The sequence below is a fragment of the Seriola lalandi genome, unplaced genomic scaffold (assembly GCF_002814215.2).
Source record: "Seriola lalandi dorsalis isolate HSWRI2012SDOR001 ecotype SW California unplaced genomic scaffold, Sedor1 jcf7180002053753, whole genome shotgun sequence".
NCBI lineage: Eukaryota > Metazoa > Chordata > Actinopteri > Carangiformes > Carangidae > Seriola > Seriola lalandi.
This window is the reverse complement of record NW_019524306.1, coordinates 79,724-98,142: the sequence shown is the minus strand read 5'-3', so window position 1 is coordinate 98,142 and position 18,419 is coordinate 79,724. Positions and strand designations below refer to the sequence as shown.

Genomic DNA, 18,419 nt, shown 5'->3' with positions numbered 1-18,419 from the left:
TCTGCAGATAAACTGATAAAGTAGTTGCAGCCCTAAATCAGACATTTGATTGATGGGATCCTAATATCTTCTACACAGGATGATGTATTCTGATTCAAATGCCAATCGACCCCCAATAAAGACAAATAAAACAGGCTGCTATCTCCATCAGGTTTCATACAGGTGTTTCGGTGTCAATTAAAACATTAACACCATACAACAGCATATATAAACGTCAGAAAATTCAAAGACGAGCAGACTGTACAAATTAAAAGTTTTATTAGAAAATTACATGTACATACACGCTGTAGATACAGTGGTTGATCTTAACCAAGGAAACCAACTTTCTGTTTCTTCTTTCCCAAACTCTCCTCCTGCTGCAGCAGCTTCATGAGCGGAGCATGAAGTGCTTTCCCGACCCGTTTACCGGCCTGGAGACAAGAAGATGCTTTAGTGCAGTTCTTACGGTACAGCCTTATTCATATGTAATCGCATTCAAATACAGTATTTACATTTTTTAAAAAGTCAGAACCTTTATTGTCAATTTAAATCTAACTTACCTTCTGTATTTTCCATACATTTTGTAATGTAATAACATAAATGTTTTACATGTTCTTAATGTCCTAAGAATCATCAATGCAAACATGTTGAAACTTTACAGGGAGAGTGTTTTTATTAGTCTTCTGACATTGAAAAGAAGCTTGTTTGTGTTTTTGCTGAGAGTTAGTTGAGAAGACTAACACCACTGCCATGTCTGCACAGTAGATATAGAGCCACATTATACACAATGTTAGAGGAGAAAGAAATTGTACATTCAAAGCAAACATATGGTATTCCTGGGTCTTTTAAACCTCTGTGCACTATAAAAATGCAGCAGCAGATTCACCCAGCTGACATAATAACCTGGTTATTGGCTCAAGGTCAACTCTCACTGCTTTTTGTGCCGCAGTTAAATAAAAATGGAATAAAACCACGTCATGCTAATGCATCAGCGGTGGTGAGAGGAGAACAGATGGTGGAGAAGGAGGGCCGGAGACTCACCTCTGTCATTTCAAAGATGCTCTCTGGATCCAGGCTGCCTCCGCCCACCTTCCTCGTGCAGGTGACCGTGCCCTTGTGTGTGACAGAGATAATCAGGCTCGCCACAGAGCAGGCCTTCTCCTGCAGAGTCGCGTCCACCACGTGTCTGTGGCCCACCTGCGGAAAAAACAGTGTATACGTTTCAGTTTGTGCGACAACGGGCTTCAGAAATTCTTCCTTCTGAGTATCAGCAGGTGATCTTACCTTGCACAAGGTGACTATACAGGGGACATTTTCTACATTGAGTCTCATACAGTCATACGGATCATCTGACAGCTCGATTTCCTTTCCTCCTTCGTCATCTGCTGATATATGCACTCTGGGAATTCTGTCGGTGAGGGAATCAGAGGACTGTCTATAAGCTTATTCAGTCTGTATGGACAAGTAGCTCATTAAACTGAAAGATATGACAGCTGTAAGAGATTACAGGATTAAAAATCCGATCATAAAAGCCCCCAAAAAATACCAGAATGACACTTAACTTACTTTGTGTTGAAGAGAGCTGCCTTGACAGCTATTGAGATGGCATCATACAAGTTTCCATCGCACTGCAGGAGCTGGGGAAACACAGCAATGTGAGATTTGACCTTAGTGAAGACAATGGAACTCAGTACTAAGAAGAAATAAGCTGCTCCAATGTCAAATGTGCTGCTTTGATTCATTCCCCAACTGGAACAAGGGAGAAACACTTCAAATCAAACAATGATTCACATGCAAAGATGAGTTTTCATATTGTATCATACAAGTACAAATAGATTAGAAGTACAAACACTAAATCTTGCTACGCATGTGGTGTCTTCGTTTTGTCAATATGAGCAAAAATCTAAAACAAACTAGCTTGAAACAAACTAATCCATGCATGGATTATTACATTGTCCGACCACCCACCAACACATCCACATAGAGCACCCAGCAGTGTTCTCCAGCACTGATGCAGAGACCCTTCAGGTCCACACTGTGTTTGTTGTTGAAGACTTTGTAGAGAGTGTTACTCAGCTCCGTCCCCAGCTCCTCGCCTCCTCTGCCCTCAAATTCAGGGGTTGCGTTGGCTGAACTAGTGATGAAAGGAGAAAATAAGACAATAAATATGTGTGGTAACAGAATATCTATCAGTCTGAGAGGGGTCAGGCTTATTCTCTCTTGAGTTAGCGGGAAAGAGGTAAGGCAGAGTAAGTAGGAAAAGCAGTGAGACCGACTGACCCTGCTACACCTTACCACATGCATGTATGTGATATTTATTGTAATATAATAATATCTTTTATTTTGGTAAGTTCACAGATCACTGGAATCTGCTGGAGACACATGTCACAGGGAACAGACAATACAACACCACCTCCTAGTGGCAGGGAATCCAATAAAACATTCCCAAAACCCTTTTCACCTAGTATAAAATTAAGATGAAAAATTATTTGACTTTTTACAATGAGAATCTTCATTTTTGTTCCTGTTGGTTACATTAACATTTTTGTCTGACACACTTTTACCTTTGATTTCAATTCAAATAGTAATAGGGTTGAAATTGATTTGTTAAAAAGGTAGATGTTTTTAAATAATACCACTGTACAAATTTCTTTGATGGTTGATTATTGTGATAATGGTATATTCTGTTTTAAATCTATTCTGATGAGAGTCCCCACATCCCCCTGCCTCTATCATGAATATGACAGTATATACCTTAAGACAACATATATCTCTGTGCGTATTCAGTCATTGTAGTCAATGCTTCATATCTGTAAGTAGGACTGATTTGTTGCAATACTCAATATTTATATGATTTTTGATTTTTTTGCACCAATGTAATGAATTACCTGTATTTGGCCGGTATTATACCTTTCTAAATTAGCCAAAAACAAATATTCCCTCTATGCGTTTTGTCCATAAACAGTTTTACAACTTATTGTCCATGCTTTGTATGCACCAAACTTACCAGTCAACAAAAAACTCCAAATAACCTTCATTTGGCACCATGGGCCTTGGTTTTCCTATTTCAGCCTTAATCCCAACTAGAACTACTGTGTGGCCCTGACAGAGACAAAACAGAAAATAATTATAGACAGTTAATCAGTCAGTGAAAAAGCAAACAATAAAGAAGGCAGCCGAAATTTGATAAGCTCGAGTCTAAATAATAAGCAGTAGTATGTGCAGATGGAAAGATTTAGAGCGACTTCTGCTGCAGATAGTGTAAGTTTATCGTTACCAGTGAGACTTTGGCTGATCCGTCTGTGTTGGACACCACATCAGTCTCTACCTCCATGTGTCTGTAGTCCTCACAGCCTCTTCCGTCCACTCTCAAATCATCCTAATGACAACAATCAACATCAACAACACAGGCTCAGCTAGCAAAATGCTAACTCAGCTAGCCTTCCAGCGTCGTGGAGCAGAAATCAGTGCCGTGGCATTTATCGAAATCATTTGAATGACAGAGGTCAAAGGAAGCTGAAGTATGACTGTTAAAAACTTACCCGTATACCGTGTAAAATGTACACTTTTTCAGCCTCGCTGACTTTAACTGTTGCCATAATGATGTGAAAACACTGGTGGCATGTGTGTGCGTCCCTCTTCTCCTACGTCATCCAAAGACGACGGAAAAAAACGTCATCACAACCGTTAGTTGTGATGTTTTGCTCATCTGGATGTCCCGGAAGATGGAAAACCCCGCCCCGCCGGTGCATCAAGTCTCAAAAACAGACTGAAATCTAAAAGTACAAATATTTCACGAATTCATCAGGGATACAGAATAAAACAACTTAAAATCACTGTTTTGAATTTTTTTTGTGTGCATTCAAAGCATACTTTTATGCACCAGAATTGCCACCTCTGTCACTTCACAGTCACAAAAATGAATGAATGAATGAATGAATGAATGAATGAATGAATCCTTATCTTGTAATTATGAATTCTGTGTCATAATAACAAGAAAAGATGCTCTATGACTTAAATACCACCATAATACGTGAAAGCAAGGCCTGATTACCAAATGGCCATCATGGACGACTGTCCAGGGACCACAAGAGCCACAGGTTTACTCTACTCTTCTGTCTACATAATGTAATTAATCACAAACGTATATGAGATTTGCACCATTGGAGTAGAATATCAGCTATAACAGGTCCTCCGTCCGCCATCTTGTGACCTTTGTCTTCAAGATGGAGTCTGTCTCAAAATCTAGTTTTCAGATCTCAAATGTTTCAACTCCTTTGTTGTAAAGTTGTGTTTTATGAAATCACTTTAAGTTTTCCTTTGTGTAAAGTAATTACATAACTCAAGAAGCCTTTGGAATATAGTTATCCATTTAGGAGTAAGGCTACAACCAACAATTATTTTTGTCATTAGTGTATAAAAATTGTTTTCTTTAATAATAATAAAATGTCAGGAAAATAATGAAATATGTTATTTTTTGTTATAATTATTATTCACAGAAGCCAAAGGGAAAATACTGCTTCCTCCAGTCTGCCCCACAAACAAAACCCCAAATTTGGGAAACTAGCAAACATTCACGTTTAAGAAACTGGTATCAGTGGATTTTTGGCATTTTTGCTAAACAATGACTCAAATGATTGACCGGTTATCAAAATTGTTGCTTTAAAATCCGCAGTCCTAGATTACTGGTCGGGGTTAGCAGGTGCCCAGTAACTCACTTTTTGCCCCAGGGCCTAGTAGGACGTTATTCCACCCATGTGTGCAGTGCACAAACTTGGGTTGAAATACAGAAGAAAAGAGTATCTTATAATGTGAACAGAATCCCCCAGTATGAGGAGAAATTAAGTGGCTCACTCAGCTTAGCTCAATTGAGCTCATTTAGCTTTTAATGGAAGACAGCGCGAGCCTGGGAGAAGGTGCTGCCTGTCAGACTTCGCTCAGGGCGGCACCGCTCAGATAAAGGCAGGAGAGACTTCCTGGTTGGCTCTGTTGGGTTTTGTTGTCCCACCGCCCACAGAGCCTTGTGGACCCGACAGAGAAGCTAGGCCCGTTTCGAGTCTCGGTCTTCGGCTGTAGCTCGCACACGGATAAATAAGCCAACGAACACCTCGTCGAAACCGAGGCGGCGGTGAGAGGGGGAGCCGGAGCGAGGGGCCGTGGAGAGCAGCTGTCCGGGGATCAGTGAGTTAGCTGGGACGGAGCTATCCGGCGGAGCCGCGGAGGAGACTCTCACTCTCAGTTTGGTCCGTATTTAACTTCACGAGCCTCCAAACTACGTGAAGACTTCAAGAAACTTTTGTAGACAAGCTAGGAGACAGCGAGGTAGGTCTTTATAAACAGCAGACCCGTCAATTTAACATAATTTTAATAACATACAGTAGGTGTAACAACTGGAAATCCAGACACCCCGATCCAGCTGCCACAGTTACTTCCTGCTCTGGTTTATTGCATTAGCACTTTCTGGAAGTTAATTTAATATAGCGCATTATAATACCGTAATATACATAATTCACACATAACATAATAACCGTACAAGCCCTGTTAATCATTACACATGTTAGCCGCAGAAGAGGCTCTGCCCGAGGGCACTACAGCAGGGCAGCTGTGCACCGAGATATAGATTTTAATTTCCTAGTAAGTGCCTATGAAGTTGTCCAATATATTTTAGTTTATGTGTTCTTATCCTCCACTAAATCAAATCAGCCTAACTCAAAAAGGGTGTAAACGAAGTTGCCAAGTATGTCTCAATCAGAGTAATTAAACGTGGGGCTGCAACTAACAGTCATTTTCATTATCAATGAACCTGTCAGGTTTTTATTTATTTATTTTTTATTCTTTACAGGTGGAAAACATAAAAGTGAGTAGGGTCCTCGAAATTTGATCTGCAGTTTTGAAATTTGACATTATTTACATTATAAGTCAAGTGTGTTGTGTGAAACGGTATTAGAGCCTCTCAGCTCTCACAGTGAAACCATCACAGTTACTGCAGTATGTTCAAAAAAGAGGCTGAGATGTGTTAAGATTTCAGATTGTTCTTAAAAGCACTATAAAAATGTAATTTCTGAGTAACATAAGAACCACTACAGATGCATGTGCATGTGTAAGGGTGGATGTGTTGGTGTGCACTTAAGCAGCATATGTACAGGTCCCAGATTTTTGTGCTACATCTGTGCAAATTTCTTAGTCTGTATAATGTCAGTGGAAAAATATCCACAGTTTTCTAGAGTCCATATGCTAAATTTTTTATCACCAAAAGAAAAGAAAAAAAAACGGAAAAAAGCAGAAAATCCTAACATTTAAGAAGCTGGAATCAGCAATTGTTTGGCATTTTTGACTGGAGAAAAATTGTAACAATTAATCCCTTATCAGAATAGTTGTGGATTCATTTTTTGTGGATTAACTAATTGTTTCAGCTTTCTAACTCATCAATTACATGTTGACATACAGTATTTACCCACAGTAAATCAATCAACTAAACTCAAACAGAGTGTCTGTAGTTTCCAGATTGAAGCGTCACACTCAGGTTGCTAGATTGACTAACTATGGTGTCTGTGTCCCAATTACGGGGTTCTGTATCTGGGTACTTTACCTTGGAGCTGCTGTTACCAAAAACGGTCCCTCCATGGTATTTAGACACTGTGATTTCTATAGCTGTACTGTATTGTACATATTGTATATGTCTGTCTGTTGAGCACTTACACTTCACCTGTCAGGATCTGGTGTTTTCCATGTAGTTTACCCTCTAGTGTCACAGATTTCAGCACATCAGAATCACAGCTATCAAAATGTACGACCGTGTATAAAAACTAGGGTGGCACCTCTTTTGGTAACTGCTAGAAAAGTGTGATAAAGTAAGATTAAAAACAACTGTGGTGGCAGCAAAGCTGTTTTGTTTTGTTGTGTCATAGTGAAAATTGCTGAAACATTATGATTGCCATGTGCCTATCAGCTCATGTGACACATTCTTGCCTGGATCTACTATAATATGCCAACACAGAGTGACATAAACTGACAGGTTCCCATTGTTTAGTTCACAAACCATTGTTTTTAATAAGCTGCCGAGCGAGGTTAATCAGTAATGTGAGATCACATTAGAGTGTTAATTAACTGTCCGTCGCACCAGGAGGTTAAATCTATCTCCCTCTCATCTCTACATCACGCCTCTTCCTGTCCACTTAATATCAAACTGTGCCATGTGAACATTTGGAGCTGGCTCACTGCCATAGTATAAATCTGGCATTTTAACATCCTGTATCTTAAAGCACTGCAGAAGCATCCTGTGGCATTTCAGCAGCTCTCAACTGTTGCGTTTTCCTTTAGGTTGACGTAATTAAATAAGGGCTGTTCTGTAAAGTGTCTCTGCTACAATGAAGTCAGTCAGTTGGTTCTTTTCACTTGAAACACATTTATTCACTGAGAGAAATCTATAGACTTTAATACAAAAGAAACCATTCACTGAGTTGACAGTTGTTAACAAACCCTGGTTTTGCAGTTAGTTTCACTCCAGGTCTTTCAAGACTTTTCATTGTTGCATGTTTCTATCTTGTCTCATCATCTGCATTTTCAGTAAACATTGTTTTGGGGGCCATCTTAATGTCTTTGTTTCTAATGGAGTGAGTCGTAAAAGCAGACCACATAACAGTTACATTACAAGCAGTTATAAAATGTCCTGCATCCCCCTTCCTGGAACCAGTTTTACTCGATATGGGCAACTCCCGTCAGCTGAATCAGCCTGGCCAGCAGTCACATGAATGACCAGCAGTCAGCTCGAATGATAAAACAAAGCCTGTTTAATAAGGATTTTGTCCAATATCTTGAAACACATTGACCTGTATATTAAAACAACCAAACTGAAAAAGAGTGTATGCCAAGTTTCCAGGTTGAACACATATGTGTGGCTAGTTTTACTAGTTGCTAGTTTGTTTTGCAGTAGACTATTACACAACTTCCTGCTAAATATGAATGTCATGTCCCCAATAGCCTAAATATAGGTCAATAGACGGGGTACAAGGGTAATGGACATTTAAAAAAAACAAAACAATTCAAGTAGAATACAAGGAAAACTCAATGAAAAGCACATTAATTCCAAAGAGTAAGAGTACAGAGAAAATAGTTAATCAAATAAAAAGATTTTACCTGATGAAAATCAGTAAAAAAAAAAAATATTACACAGGATCCTCACATATGCATCATAATTTTCTTTTAACCGACACTGATGTAAATACAAGTTACACATGAGACCCTGTGAAGCTATAAACAAAAAGCTGCACCATAAGAAAATCTAGACATACAAAAATGGTTGTAATCTTTTTTTTTAGGTCAATGTGCAGTAAGTATGACGCACAGGTAGGACCACGGTTTCACACGGTGACATGACACATTGTTTGTGTTGCTAAAAGAAATGAATTAATGGGCACTTTTAAGGTTGTTCAATTATTGTGCTGATTTATGCATTAATGATGCATTAATATGTAGGCAGCAAGTTAATGTAGCACTGTAGCAGGTTAAGGTGGAGCTCATTTTATCTACTTTATACAATTTTAAGTAGTTTAATCTTTAATCTGTTCCGTATGAAAAGTCCTCTTCCACAATAACTAGTAACTACAGCTGTCAGATAAACATAGTGGAGTAAATGTGCTTCATTGTTACTGTTTACTACCACCACTGGAGCCAGGAGAGATGTCTCAGAAATCCTCGACCTGCAGTGAAAGTGATATCTGCGGACGCCTCCCACAGAGCCTCACTCCTGCTGTGTGATGACAAGCGTGGTGAAAAGGGTCAAGAGGCTACGCTGCAGGGTTTGGGTCAGTTATATTGTAAGAAAGTGTAGGAAGTACATTTTTATCAAGACAATGCCTGCGATTTCCAGAGTTTGGTTGCTGGAATGGCTGAAATCTTACTGAAGGATTTCATTTTACGATAATCTGAACCAGGCTCATTCACATGATTTACTATCCTCTGTTCATTTTCAGATCTATTGTGTAAGTCTTGGCAGGGTTTGTGTGAGTTTTATCATCCTGGTTGTTTTCTGTATTCGCTTTTCTTCAAGTTTTTTTTTTTTTTTTTTAAGAAGTAAGTCCTTACAAATACACTTTATTTTGTTTTCTGTTTTGTTGAAACAAAGCCAGACATCACACCAGTAAAATAAAATCAAGCTCACAGGCTGAGATGAAATGAAAAAGCAATGAAAGGGTTTTCTGGTTTTAAGTCGTAACACAGGAGGGTGGAGGTGGGGACGGGGTCTGCTAGTGATCCAGACTTGGGCTGTAATGGCCTGTAAGATGTTTTTGTTAAATCTGGAGACGACTTTGATAAATTTTCTCCCAAACGTGCCATATCGCTTTCATTCTGATTAAATTCCTGTCCTCGGGGGGAATCGTGCTGCACTGCCCAGTCTGCGTTATCTCCGTATAATAGTGAGGCCTATTTTTGCCTTTCTGACATTTCATCCCCTTTGAAGTCACTTCATCTTTGTCTACACACACTCAGACCTGCTCAGTAGGTTATTCATAAGCCCCGTCTCCAAACAGAGCTGGACTCTCAGTGCAGCTCAGGACGACTGTGGAGGCTGTTCTTGTTGAAGCGTTGCTTTGTTTCACTTTAAAGACCAAATGGTAAATTACAGCCTCTTAAGTCTTGACAACAGCTTCTTCCTCTTATTGTGAGAGGACCCTCCATGGATTGTGTAGCCTGTCGGGATTATAGCAGCCAGTGTTCCTCCTTCAGTTAATGCTTCCTCCTGAGTGTTGTCCTCAACCTCATTTTCTCTTTCACTCTGTCTTATTAGCCTCTATCTTTCTTCATATGCCCCGAGGATGTCGTGTACCTATCAGTCTGTTTACACAAACTCTCAGTTGTTGTGGTGCAGGACTCCAGCACTGTGATATTGCCGTCATGCAGACAGGACACTTAAAAAATAAGTTGATCGACAGAAAATTAATCATGATTACTATTTTGATACTTGACCAGTGTAAGGCATTTATTTCTTGTTCCAGCCTCTGGACTGTGAGGAATTGTTTTTCTTTTTCTTATGTGATAGTAAATGTATAAATTTAGGGTTTTGGACTGTTTTGAAGATGTCACCTAGGATTCTGGGAAACTGTGGAGGGAATATTTCACTACTTTCTGACATTTTATAGGCAACAATCAAGAAAATAATCAGCAGATTGATACTGATAATGAAAATAATCAGTATTTGTAGTCCTACACTCCAATACCACCCTTCATTGACACAGATTTAATCCAAATCCCTCGCTTGATTCTCTAATTCCCTTCTTTCTTTCATTTTCTTCCCATCCCTCTGCTCCCCCTCTTCCTATCCATCTGTCTCTCGTCACTCCCCGCAGTATGTGGTTGGAGCCACGGGCGTTGTAGAATGAAGAGCCCGGCGCACCGCACCAGGGACATCGAGCGGCAAGCTGGCTACCTGAGGCCCGAGCACTGCGCCCCTCCCCCGCCCCGCACCAGCTCCGACACCATGTGGTTCATCCGCGACGGCTGCGGCATCGTGTGCGGCGTCATCACCTGGCTCCTGGTCTTCTATGCTGAGTTTGTGGTGGTGTTCGTCATGCTGCTTCCCGCCAAGAACGTGGCCTATAGCCTCTTCAACGGGGTGCTCTTCAATGGCCTGGCCTTCCTCGCCCTCGCCTCTCACGCCAAGGCAATGTGCACAGACCCGGTCAGTCAGACTGATACTCTGATCATTGGTTTGGGTGTGTCGGCTTTTTAGCTAAACACTTTCTCCTAGTGCCCTGCAGAACACTGTCAGTTAGTTTAGACTTACTAGAAAAAGTCTGATTAATCGATAAGTCGATTGACAGCAAAATAATCCGCAACCATTTTTATTATCGATTAATCGCCATTTTTCCAAGCAAAAATGTGAATAATTGTGATAGTGAATTGAAAATCTTTGGTTTTGATGGCTGGTTGGACGTTAGCCGGCAGATCAGCCAATAATGAAAACTATTATTTTTCAACAAAAGTTTGTTTTTTTTCATCAAGAAAAATGCTTTTACAGATATGACATTTTGCTGCTTTTTTAAACCGAATGTTTTGGCATTTGAAATGCACATAATTTGATGACATCACCTTTGGCTTTCGGAGACTGATTCATTAATTAATTAGGAAAATAATATGCAGATTAATTGATAATAAAACAATCATAGTTTTACAAACTAGCAACTAGTAAAACTAGCTTCAACATAGTTGTAGCCCCAATATATGAGCTGTATAACATCTTTGTACAAACTGTCTCTAAATAATAAAACATGCAACCCAAGACAAAATTTTAGATAAAAATGTTTCGTAGCTTTTCCAACTGCGTTTTATTAAATGACACAGATTTACTCCTGAACTATTGTACAGGTTCATTGTTCTTGTCAAATGATTTTCATATTTTTCTTTGAGTTTGAATTTCTTGCTGTTAGGGCAAATTTCCAGTCATAAAAGAACTCCTGCAGCTAAATTAATACAAAGGAAACGCACCTGATGACATCTGACATAATAGAAACTACAACTACTTCGCGCCTTGTCAACACGTCTTTTCTCCCCTCTCTCCCAGGGAGCCGTGCCTAAAGGGAACGCTACCAAAGAATTCATCGAAAGCCTGCAGCTCAAACCAGGACAGGTGGTGTACAAATGTCCCAAGTGCTGCAGCATCAAGCCTGACAGAGCTCACCACTGCAGGTACAGCGCTCACTGTGTGAATGTGTCTGCAGACCGTAGGAAATTTTTTGCCAGTTTTGCAAACTCTGCACCTTTTTAAGATGTGGGTCTGGGCAGGTAGAGTGTTCTGCTGGAGTCTGCACCTCACAGAGGAGAGTCTTGGTGTGACGCTCCCACTGGGGACTCCTCTCCTCATTTGTGTTTGTTCCTGCACCGGCTCTCCTGCCCCCATCCCCCATGTGTGTTTAGTCGCTGTGGAGCATTTCCCTGTAGACTCTGCAGCTTGATAATAAGGAATTCCCGCTGCGACTGCTCAACCGGTTTCCTGGGATCTGGAGGCACGAAAAGAGCAAAAACACTACAAAGTAATTGAATTGTAAAGCCAGTGAGTGACTCTGTGGCAATGACATAAATGGGTGTTAGTTTGAATGAAGTAGATGATTTTCTTTGTTTGTTTAACACCATGAGTCATCCTTCTAGGTGGTTCAGATGATACATTTGTCTCTAATTACCCATAATAATAATATATCACACACAGGGTGGCAGCTTTTGAAATATAAATATCCCTCAGAAAAACAAAGCACACAGGCATATTGAGTGTGACTTTCTGCTTTGTCAGATGATAGATTATGAGTTGTCAGGCTTTGCCTGTCAAATAGATAAACCCCACACACACTCCATAAACACATATAGACAGACTCCAGCCACCATAATTGAGAGCAGTCTGGCTTTGACAACTGTCCCAGTCTCACATCGGTCAGTGTCAACACATTAGGCCACTAAAGACGAACTGAGTGTGTGTCTTTCTGTGATTCACTCTTTTAAAAGTTACATATATTCTACATTCAGATTGGTCACTGATTTCCCCTCTTTTTTTTTCATTCCATTTTGTCATCTCTATTATGTATCTGTGTGTCCACAGTGTGTGTAAACGCTGCATCAAAAAGATGGACCACCACTGTCCCTGGGTGAACAACTGTGTCGGAGAGAACAACCAGAAATACTTTGTGCTCTTCACAGTGAGTCTTTAACCTCCACTCATCAAAACAGTGTCTTCAGAAGGATCAGTCTCACATTATCTAAATATTATATAAAAGGAAAAAGGAAAACCTGTCTTGCAAAATATATAAATCACCAGACATTCAGACTGTAAAGTAAAGACAGTGTAATTCAAAAAGGGGTTCCACATTTTTTCTAAAAGACTGATGGTTTGTCATCAAGCTTGTGGATCATAGCTTCTAGGGGAGTTAACATTATCTTGGTAACATTAAATCTTTGTTTTGTGTTTCAGATGTACATTGCACTAATATCCTTCCATGCACTCATCATGGTGGCTTTCCATTTTGTGCTCTGCTTTGAAGAAGACTGGACAAGTGAGTAATGCAGTGTCGTAGTGGCTGCTAAATTTCCAAATTCACCAGCGACTCTGCTGTTTTCCCACTATTCAACTTTATGTGCAAATATAGTTGATTATTCCCACCAAAGACTGGTTGGGGTAGATATTCTTTAAAAAAAAGAAAAAGAAAAAAAATAATGGAAACTGCACGCTTTTAACTCTGATGCATTTATTTCAACTTGAAAAAAATGACATTTTGGAAAAGAGCCCGCTGCAGGATACATAATTTAATATTCTTACAAGCCATGTTTCAGAATTTACAATCATTTTTATTAGTGTACTGTATCTTCTTTTACACAACTTACAAACTTCGTCTATTAAAAATGGAAACTCTTTTTTTCTCTTCTTTATCAGAATGCAGTAACTTCTCTCCACCAGCAACCGTCATCCTTCTCATCCTCCTCTGCTTCGAGGGTCTTCTCTTCTTGATTTTCACTGCAGTCATGTTTGGGACTCAGGTTCACTCCATCTGCACCGACGAGACGGTGAGTGAAACGGCAGTAGTTTCACTTCCTCATCACTCTGCTATGAACATCCTGAAAATGAATTTTGGGCTGATGGTTGAGTTCACACAGCCAAGTGTGTTAAGAGTTGTGAGGATGTTCTTTATCTAAAAGATTGCATCCCAACATTACACAGGAGCAAAAATGTTCATCTGAACTTGCCAATGTGTAAACATGGTTTTAAAAATACATTATTGCATTTGTTTTTTGTTTTGTTTTTGAACAAATTGTACTTACAGCTATATTGAGAACACAACCAGTCACAATCACACACAACACAATCCAAAGCATTTTGTCCAATAATCAGAGAATTAGGGAGCATGTGTTAGCGATGTGCAGCTGAACATGATTAGAAAACATTTTTGTGAATTTAACATCAAAAACAACCCGGGAACTCCAGCAAACATTTGAAGATAACAAAACTGGATGAACAATTTCTTTTATCGCATTATATTTATTGGGCAGGCATTTGTCCTAAGCAGTTTACGTTATTACATTATTGCATTCAACCTCCATTAAAACAAGAGTTCATTGCAAAAAGAAGCTGAGATAATCTTGCACACATTTTCTTTGACATTATAACACAGGATGCTGCACTTTATGTAATTTTAGAAATGAGAGAAAGGTTGTTTGATGTTATGCAAAACAGTCTGGCTTCAAGTGGGTTTACACCATTTAAAAAAACACCATGGCAGTTAAATAAAAAAAAAACAAAAAACAAAAACATTAATTCGGGTTGCCCTGACAACACTTGTGGTAACAGCAGGTGTTGTATTACAGCAAAGGCTCCTTGAGCAGCCACTTTGTCAGAAATACAGCAGAGGGGCAACTAGTGTATCTGTTTACAGTGCAGCCGAACGAACTTGTTGTTTTAATGAAGAAATCAGTCAGTAATAATTGCTACAGTGAACTGATTTCATGCTGCACGCAGTGCGAGTAATTTCTCACTCAGCAGGAGGACCTCATAAGGTGTATTACCTTGCTGAGAAGTTGTCGTGCAGCCTGTTACCTGCAGCTCTTCATCTAGCAGCTCACTGTGGTTCCTTTGTGTTCCAGTACAGATTTCACTTGGAAAAATTATCTTTATAAAAATAGATGAAAACACAGAAAATGACCATGTCTTGTTTTGTAGGCACATTTGAGATTAACAGTTGTGGTCGGTGTTTCTTGTGTTTCCTCCACTAACAATCAAAGCGACAATATAGAAAGGTAGTCACTGAATATAAATGCATTGAATGCTTATTTCTAAAAAAAAAACAACCTAAAATGGGGTTTGGTCTCTTCTGTGTTTTGATCTCATCCCCTCTTCCTTAATTTATTGTCATCTCTCTACTGTTGTTCCTCTAATAAAAGCATGAAATGCACAAAAAACACTTCAAAAAGCAATTCATAACACTATGAGGAGGAAAAAGTGAAATACTACAGGATCAGTGATAGAGTTTAGTTGACCAGGCACATGTGTAGGCCTTTTAACTGAAGAGCAGTTTGCAGAGGAGCTGATGTCAGTTCTGACATCCTGAAATAAGTCCTAATGATGAAGGTTAAAGGTTCTAGATTCATACAGTTTGTTCACAGAATCAGAGCACAGATGTAAATATAAGAATTCACTCACAGCCTCCAGGCAGGTGGAGATTACTGCGTCTTCTCATATCGTATCTGCTCAAACCACCCACGACGATGACTCACAGTGTCACGATATTCACTAGAAAGATCATCTATTTCGGTCAATTTCAGTCTAATGGAGTCTGCAGTGCTCTGCTTGTGTGTGTGTGTGTGTGTGTGTGTGTGTGTGTGTGTGTGTGTGTGTGTGTGTGTGTGTGTGTGTACTGTTCTTACACATCAGGAAATACTGGGAGTGAGTCACCTCACCCTTATTAGGACAAAAGAAAAGAAATGCTTCAACATGTTTCATTTTTAATCCCTTTTTTTAGTGATTATTTTCTGTTGGTACATTAAATTTTAAAGACACAGCTTTATCTTCAAAGCTGACACAGTTAATGTTTTGCAACAGCTTTGAATGTGAGTCAGTACTGGAGAATTATATCTTCTCATGTCTGTCATATCTTCCTCCTGCAGGGTATTGAGCAGCTGAAAAAGGAGGAGCGAAGATGGGCCAAAAAGTCTAAATGGATGAATATGAAAGTGGTGTTTGGCCATCCGTTCTCTGTAGCCTGGCTGAGCCCGTTCGCAACACCTGATCACGGCAAGGCGGACGTGTACCAGTACATAGTGTGAAAGCTGGTAACTAAGCTGAGCTCTGCTGCTGTGTACTAAGACTGATCAGTCCTGGTCTGCCTGTTGGCTGGACCTCAATGAGCATGAACTCCTCTCATCCACTTATATACTGTCTTTCATTTCTGGATATTTCTTTTAATTTCATTTCAGGGTATTCAGTTCTAAGCCATTGCAGTTTTTTTTTTTTTTAATCTTGTCACCTTCTTTACATTTTATAGTTTCCCTCTTGGTGCTGACTGAGATTAATGAGGTGTAGCTGTACCAAAAAAAAAAAAAAACCCCAACCATCTCAGACTACGCAGCAACAACTTGACAAGAAGCACTTAAAGAGTTGGTGAAACGACACCAAGAGACTGAGTTCTGCCTCCTCCGGACTGAAGTTTCCTGCATCATTTCCTGTTTCCGATACTAGACAATGTGAACTGAAGCATAATGAGTATTTTTCTCTCCAAGCAGCACGGTCCAGGTTCCAAGACGATCACCTGGTGTTGTCATCCTGTAAACATCGTTGTGGTCCTCCTGTCACCTCTTGTTTTCCTGTATTTCTGTCGATGCAATAGTCTTTTCCCGGATGCTGCGGATGATTTGCCTTAGGACAGCACGTTAGTGAACAGTGGCATCTGCTATTTAAAAAAAAAAAAAAAAAAAAAATCTATTATTTTTGCCTTAATGTTGACAGTCAGGGTGAGACAGGATCACACTGGTTGATAGCATTTTAAATGAGTTTGTTGTATCCTTCTTTGATGCCAGATGAGTGGATTTGTTCAGGTCAAGTAAGAAATGTTTTTTGAGAGTAAACTTTATCAAGTTTTCTTTTGATTTACATCGACTTTTTGTCTGCACTCAACTCCACCTATCTGGTACTCCAAGAAAGTTAGAGCAAAGGCTGTGTGATAGAGAGCAGCATTAGCCTCACCGTGGCCAGATAAAGTTATAATCCTTTATTCAGTCCCAGTTGATTTGGTTACACCTGTGGTTTAATATTTAAACAAACACTCGATGAGCAGCTGTACAATAGAACTGGTTTATTTTTATTATTTTTTTTACAGTGCAGCCAAACAAACTCATGCTGTTTTTAATAAAGAGGTCAGTCACTAAGTAATTTGTAATTTTATATGAAGCCATAAGCAGCGACGATCTGATTTCATTCTGTACATAATGTGAGTAGTTTCCCCACACAGCATGTGTCATGCATGTGTGTGAAGGCAGTTTGAATCCAGGGCGGGAATGATGGACTCCACCACTAATGATGAAAACTGTAAATACAATGAATGGCTGTTACTGAAATAATGCAGAACACAAATAGTATCAAAATTTACTATTTATTTAATTTATGGCAACCTTAAGGATTATAACTTTAAAGTCTTGGCAGGTGAAGAAAGTCTTTATATTCCACCGGGCAGTGACCGGTGTCCTTTTTGATTATTCGACAAGTGTGTGCAGTAAATGTGGACGACCTCTCTGCTTGATGACCATCACAGTCACCGGCTCAGATGGAAAGTCAGGGAATTAAGCAATATGCATTGCTCTCTGAGTGCACTGACCCTAAGTGTAATTCGCTCACTTTCAATTGATGGAATTCACTTCTGGATAATCCAGTTTGTCATAGATTGTAGTTGTGAGCCTGACTGGAGGGAAAAAAGCCTTACAGGATAAAGTGTTGGTTAATATTTAGGCCAATGGAAAATGTTCACTGAGGCCCGAAAGGCCATGCTAGAAATGCATATTTTAACCGTCACAGCCGTGGACGATGCCAGGCCAACCAGTGTGAACACTAGATTTTACATTTGCTGGTAAGATTTTGGTGCAGATGGGAAACAGGCCACTTCAGAGCATTTAACACTAAAAAGGCCTTTGTTCAAATGTGTTTGAAAGCCTTACTGTTGTATAAGTCATACTTTTGAAGATGAAAGGAATTATTAGAACATACCCTACATGTTGCCAAATTGAATGCTTAATGAACGGAGGCAGTGAAGTAACCGGTTCAAGTGTTGAGCATTGTCAGGAATTACATTTTCTTAGGCTTTTAAAATCACTGGAGTTTTTAAAAATTGTAAAAATGTTACGTTAATGTGGAGATGCAACAGTTGCTATCCAGTTTACACATACAGGACACCAGCTTTCTTATTTTTCTTGAATTGTTCAGTATGTTCTGTGTGGTCGGGTATGAAAACTATTTGCAGTACTTACTGTGGACCACAAGTTTTTTTTTTTTCTTTTTGACTGTGGTATTTGTTTAAAGGGGAATGAAATAAAACTATATATGTGACAACTTTGTGTTCTTTTGGTATTTTATTGACTCTTTATCAGTTTGCTATATATTTTTTTTTCTTACTTAAATACACATTTTAAATTCAGGGATGCATTTGATGCTAGTGTCCACATTACAACAAAAAACAAACCATTATTAAACATCTCTGAAATGAAGTGAAAGTACATACTTCTTGAGGGAAAATGTTTAAATTAATTAAATTTAAATATTTAAAAGTACGGTGGCAAAAGTCTGACAGTAAAACTATAATTTCCGATAAATTATTCTACAATAAAATGTAGGTATAAGTAAGCATGCTCTCCATTAGACTGAATGCAAAGAAAGGATTTTATTCTCTTGGAGGTATAAAGTTGTGTAGGTGTACCGAATG

At 39.3% G+C, this 18,419-nt stretch overlaps 2 protein-coding genes across 3 annotated transcripts; one reads left to right on the top strand and one right to left on the bottom strand.

The window, feature by feature from the left end:
• Positions 1-241: 241 nt before the first annotated feature.
• Positions 242-3,657, bottom strand: exosc7 (exosome component 7). Its single transcript, XM_023401745.2, has 8 exons — positions 3,522-3,657; positions 3,257-3,358; positions 2,987-3,081; positions 1,948-2,113; positions 1,546-1,616; positions 1,264-1,387; positions 1,021-1,176; positions 242-410 (listed from the first exon to the last, which is right to left on the bottom strand). The coding sequence occupies exons 1-8, from the start codon at positions 3,576-3,578 to the stop codon at positions 306-308; spliced, it is 876 nt and encodes a 291-aa protein (XP_023257513.1). The 5' UTR covers positions 3,579-3,657; the 3' UTR covers positions 242-305.
• Positions 3,658-4,959: 1,302 nt separating this feature from the next.
• Positions 4,960-18,049, top strand: zdhhc3b (zDHHC palmitoyltransferase 3b). Of its 2 annotated transcripts, none has more exons than XM_023401782.2 (7): positions 4,960-5,222; positions 10,326-10,657; positions 11,540-11,664; positions 12,566-12,662; positions 12,935-13,016; positions 13,394-13,524; positions 15,619-18,049. In XM_023401782.2, exons 2-7 carry the CDS (start codon positions 10,355-10,357, stop codon positions 15,775-15,777), a joined length of 897 nt encoding a protein of 298 aa, XP_023257550.1. In that variant the 5' UTR covers positions 4,960-5,222; positions 10,326-10,354; the 3' UTR covers positions 15,778-18,049. The 2 variants fall into 2 exon arrangements, with proteins under 2 accessions (XP_023257550.1, XP_023257549.1); XM_023401781.2 differs by having other exon boundaries at positions 4,961-5,301.
• The last annotated feature ends 370 nt before the right edge of the window (positions 18,050-18,419 follow it).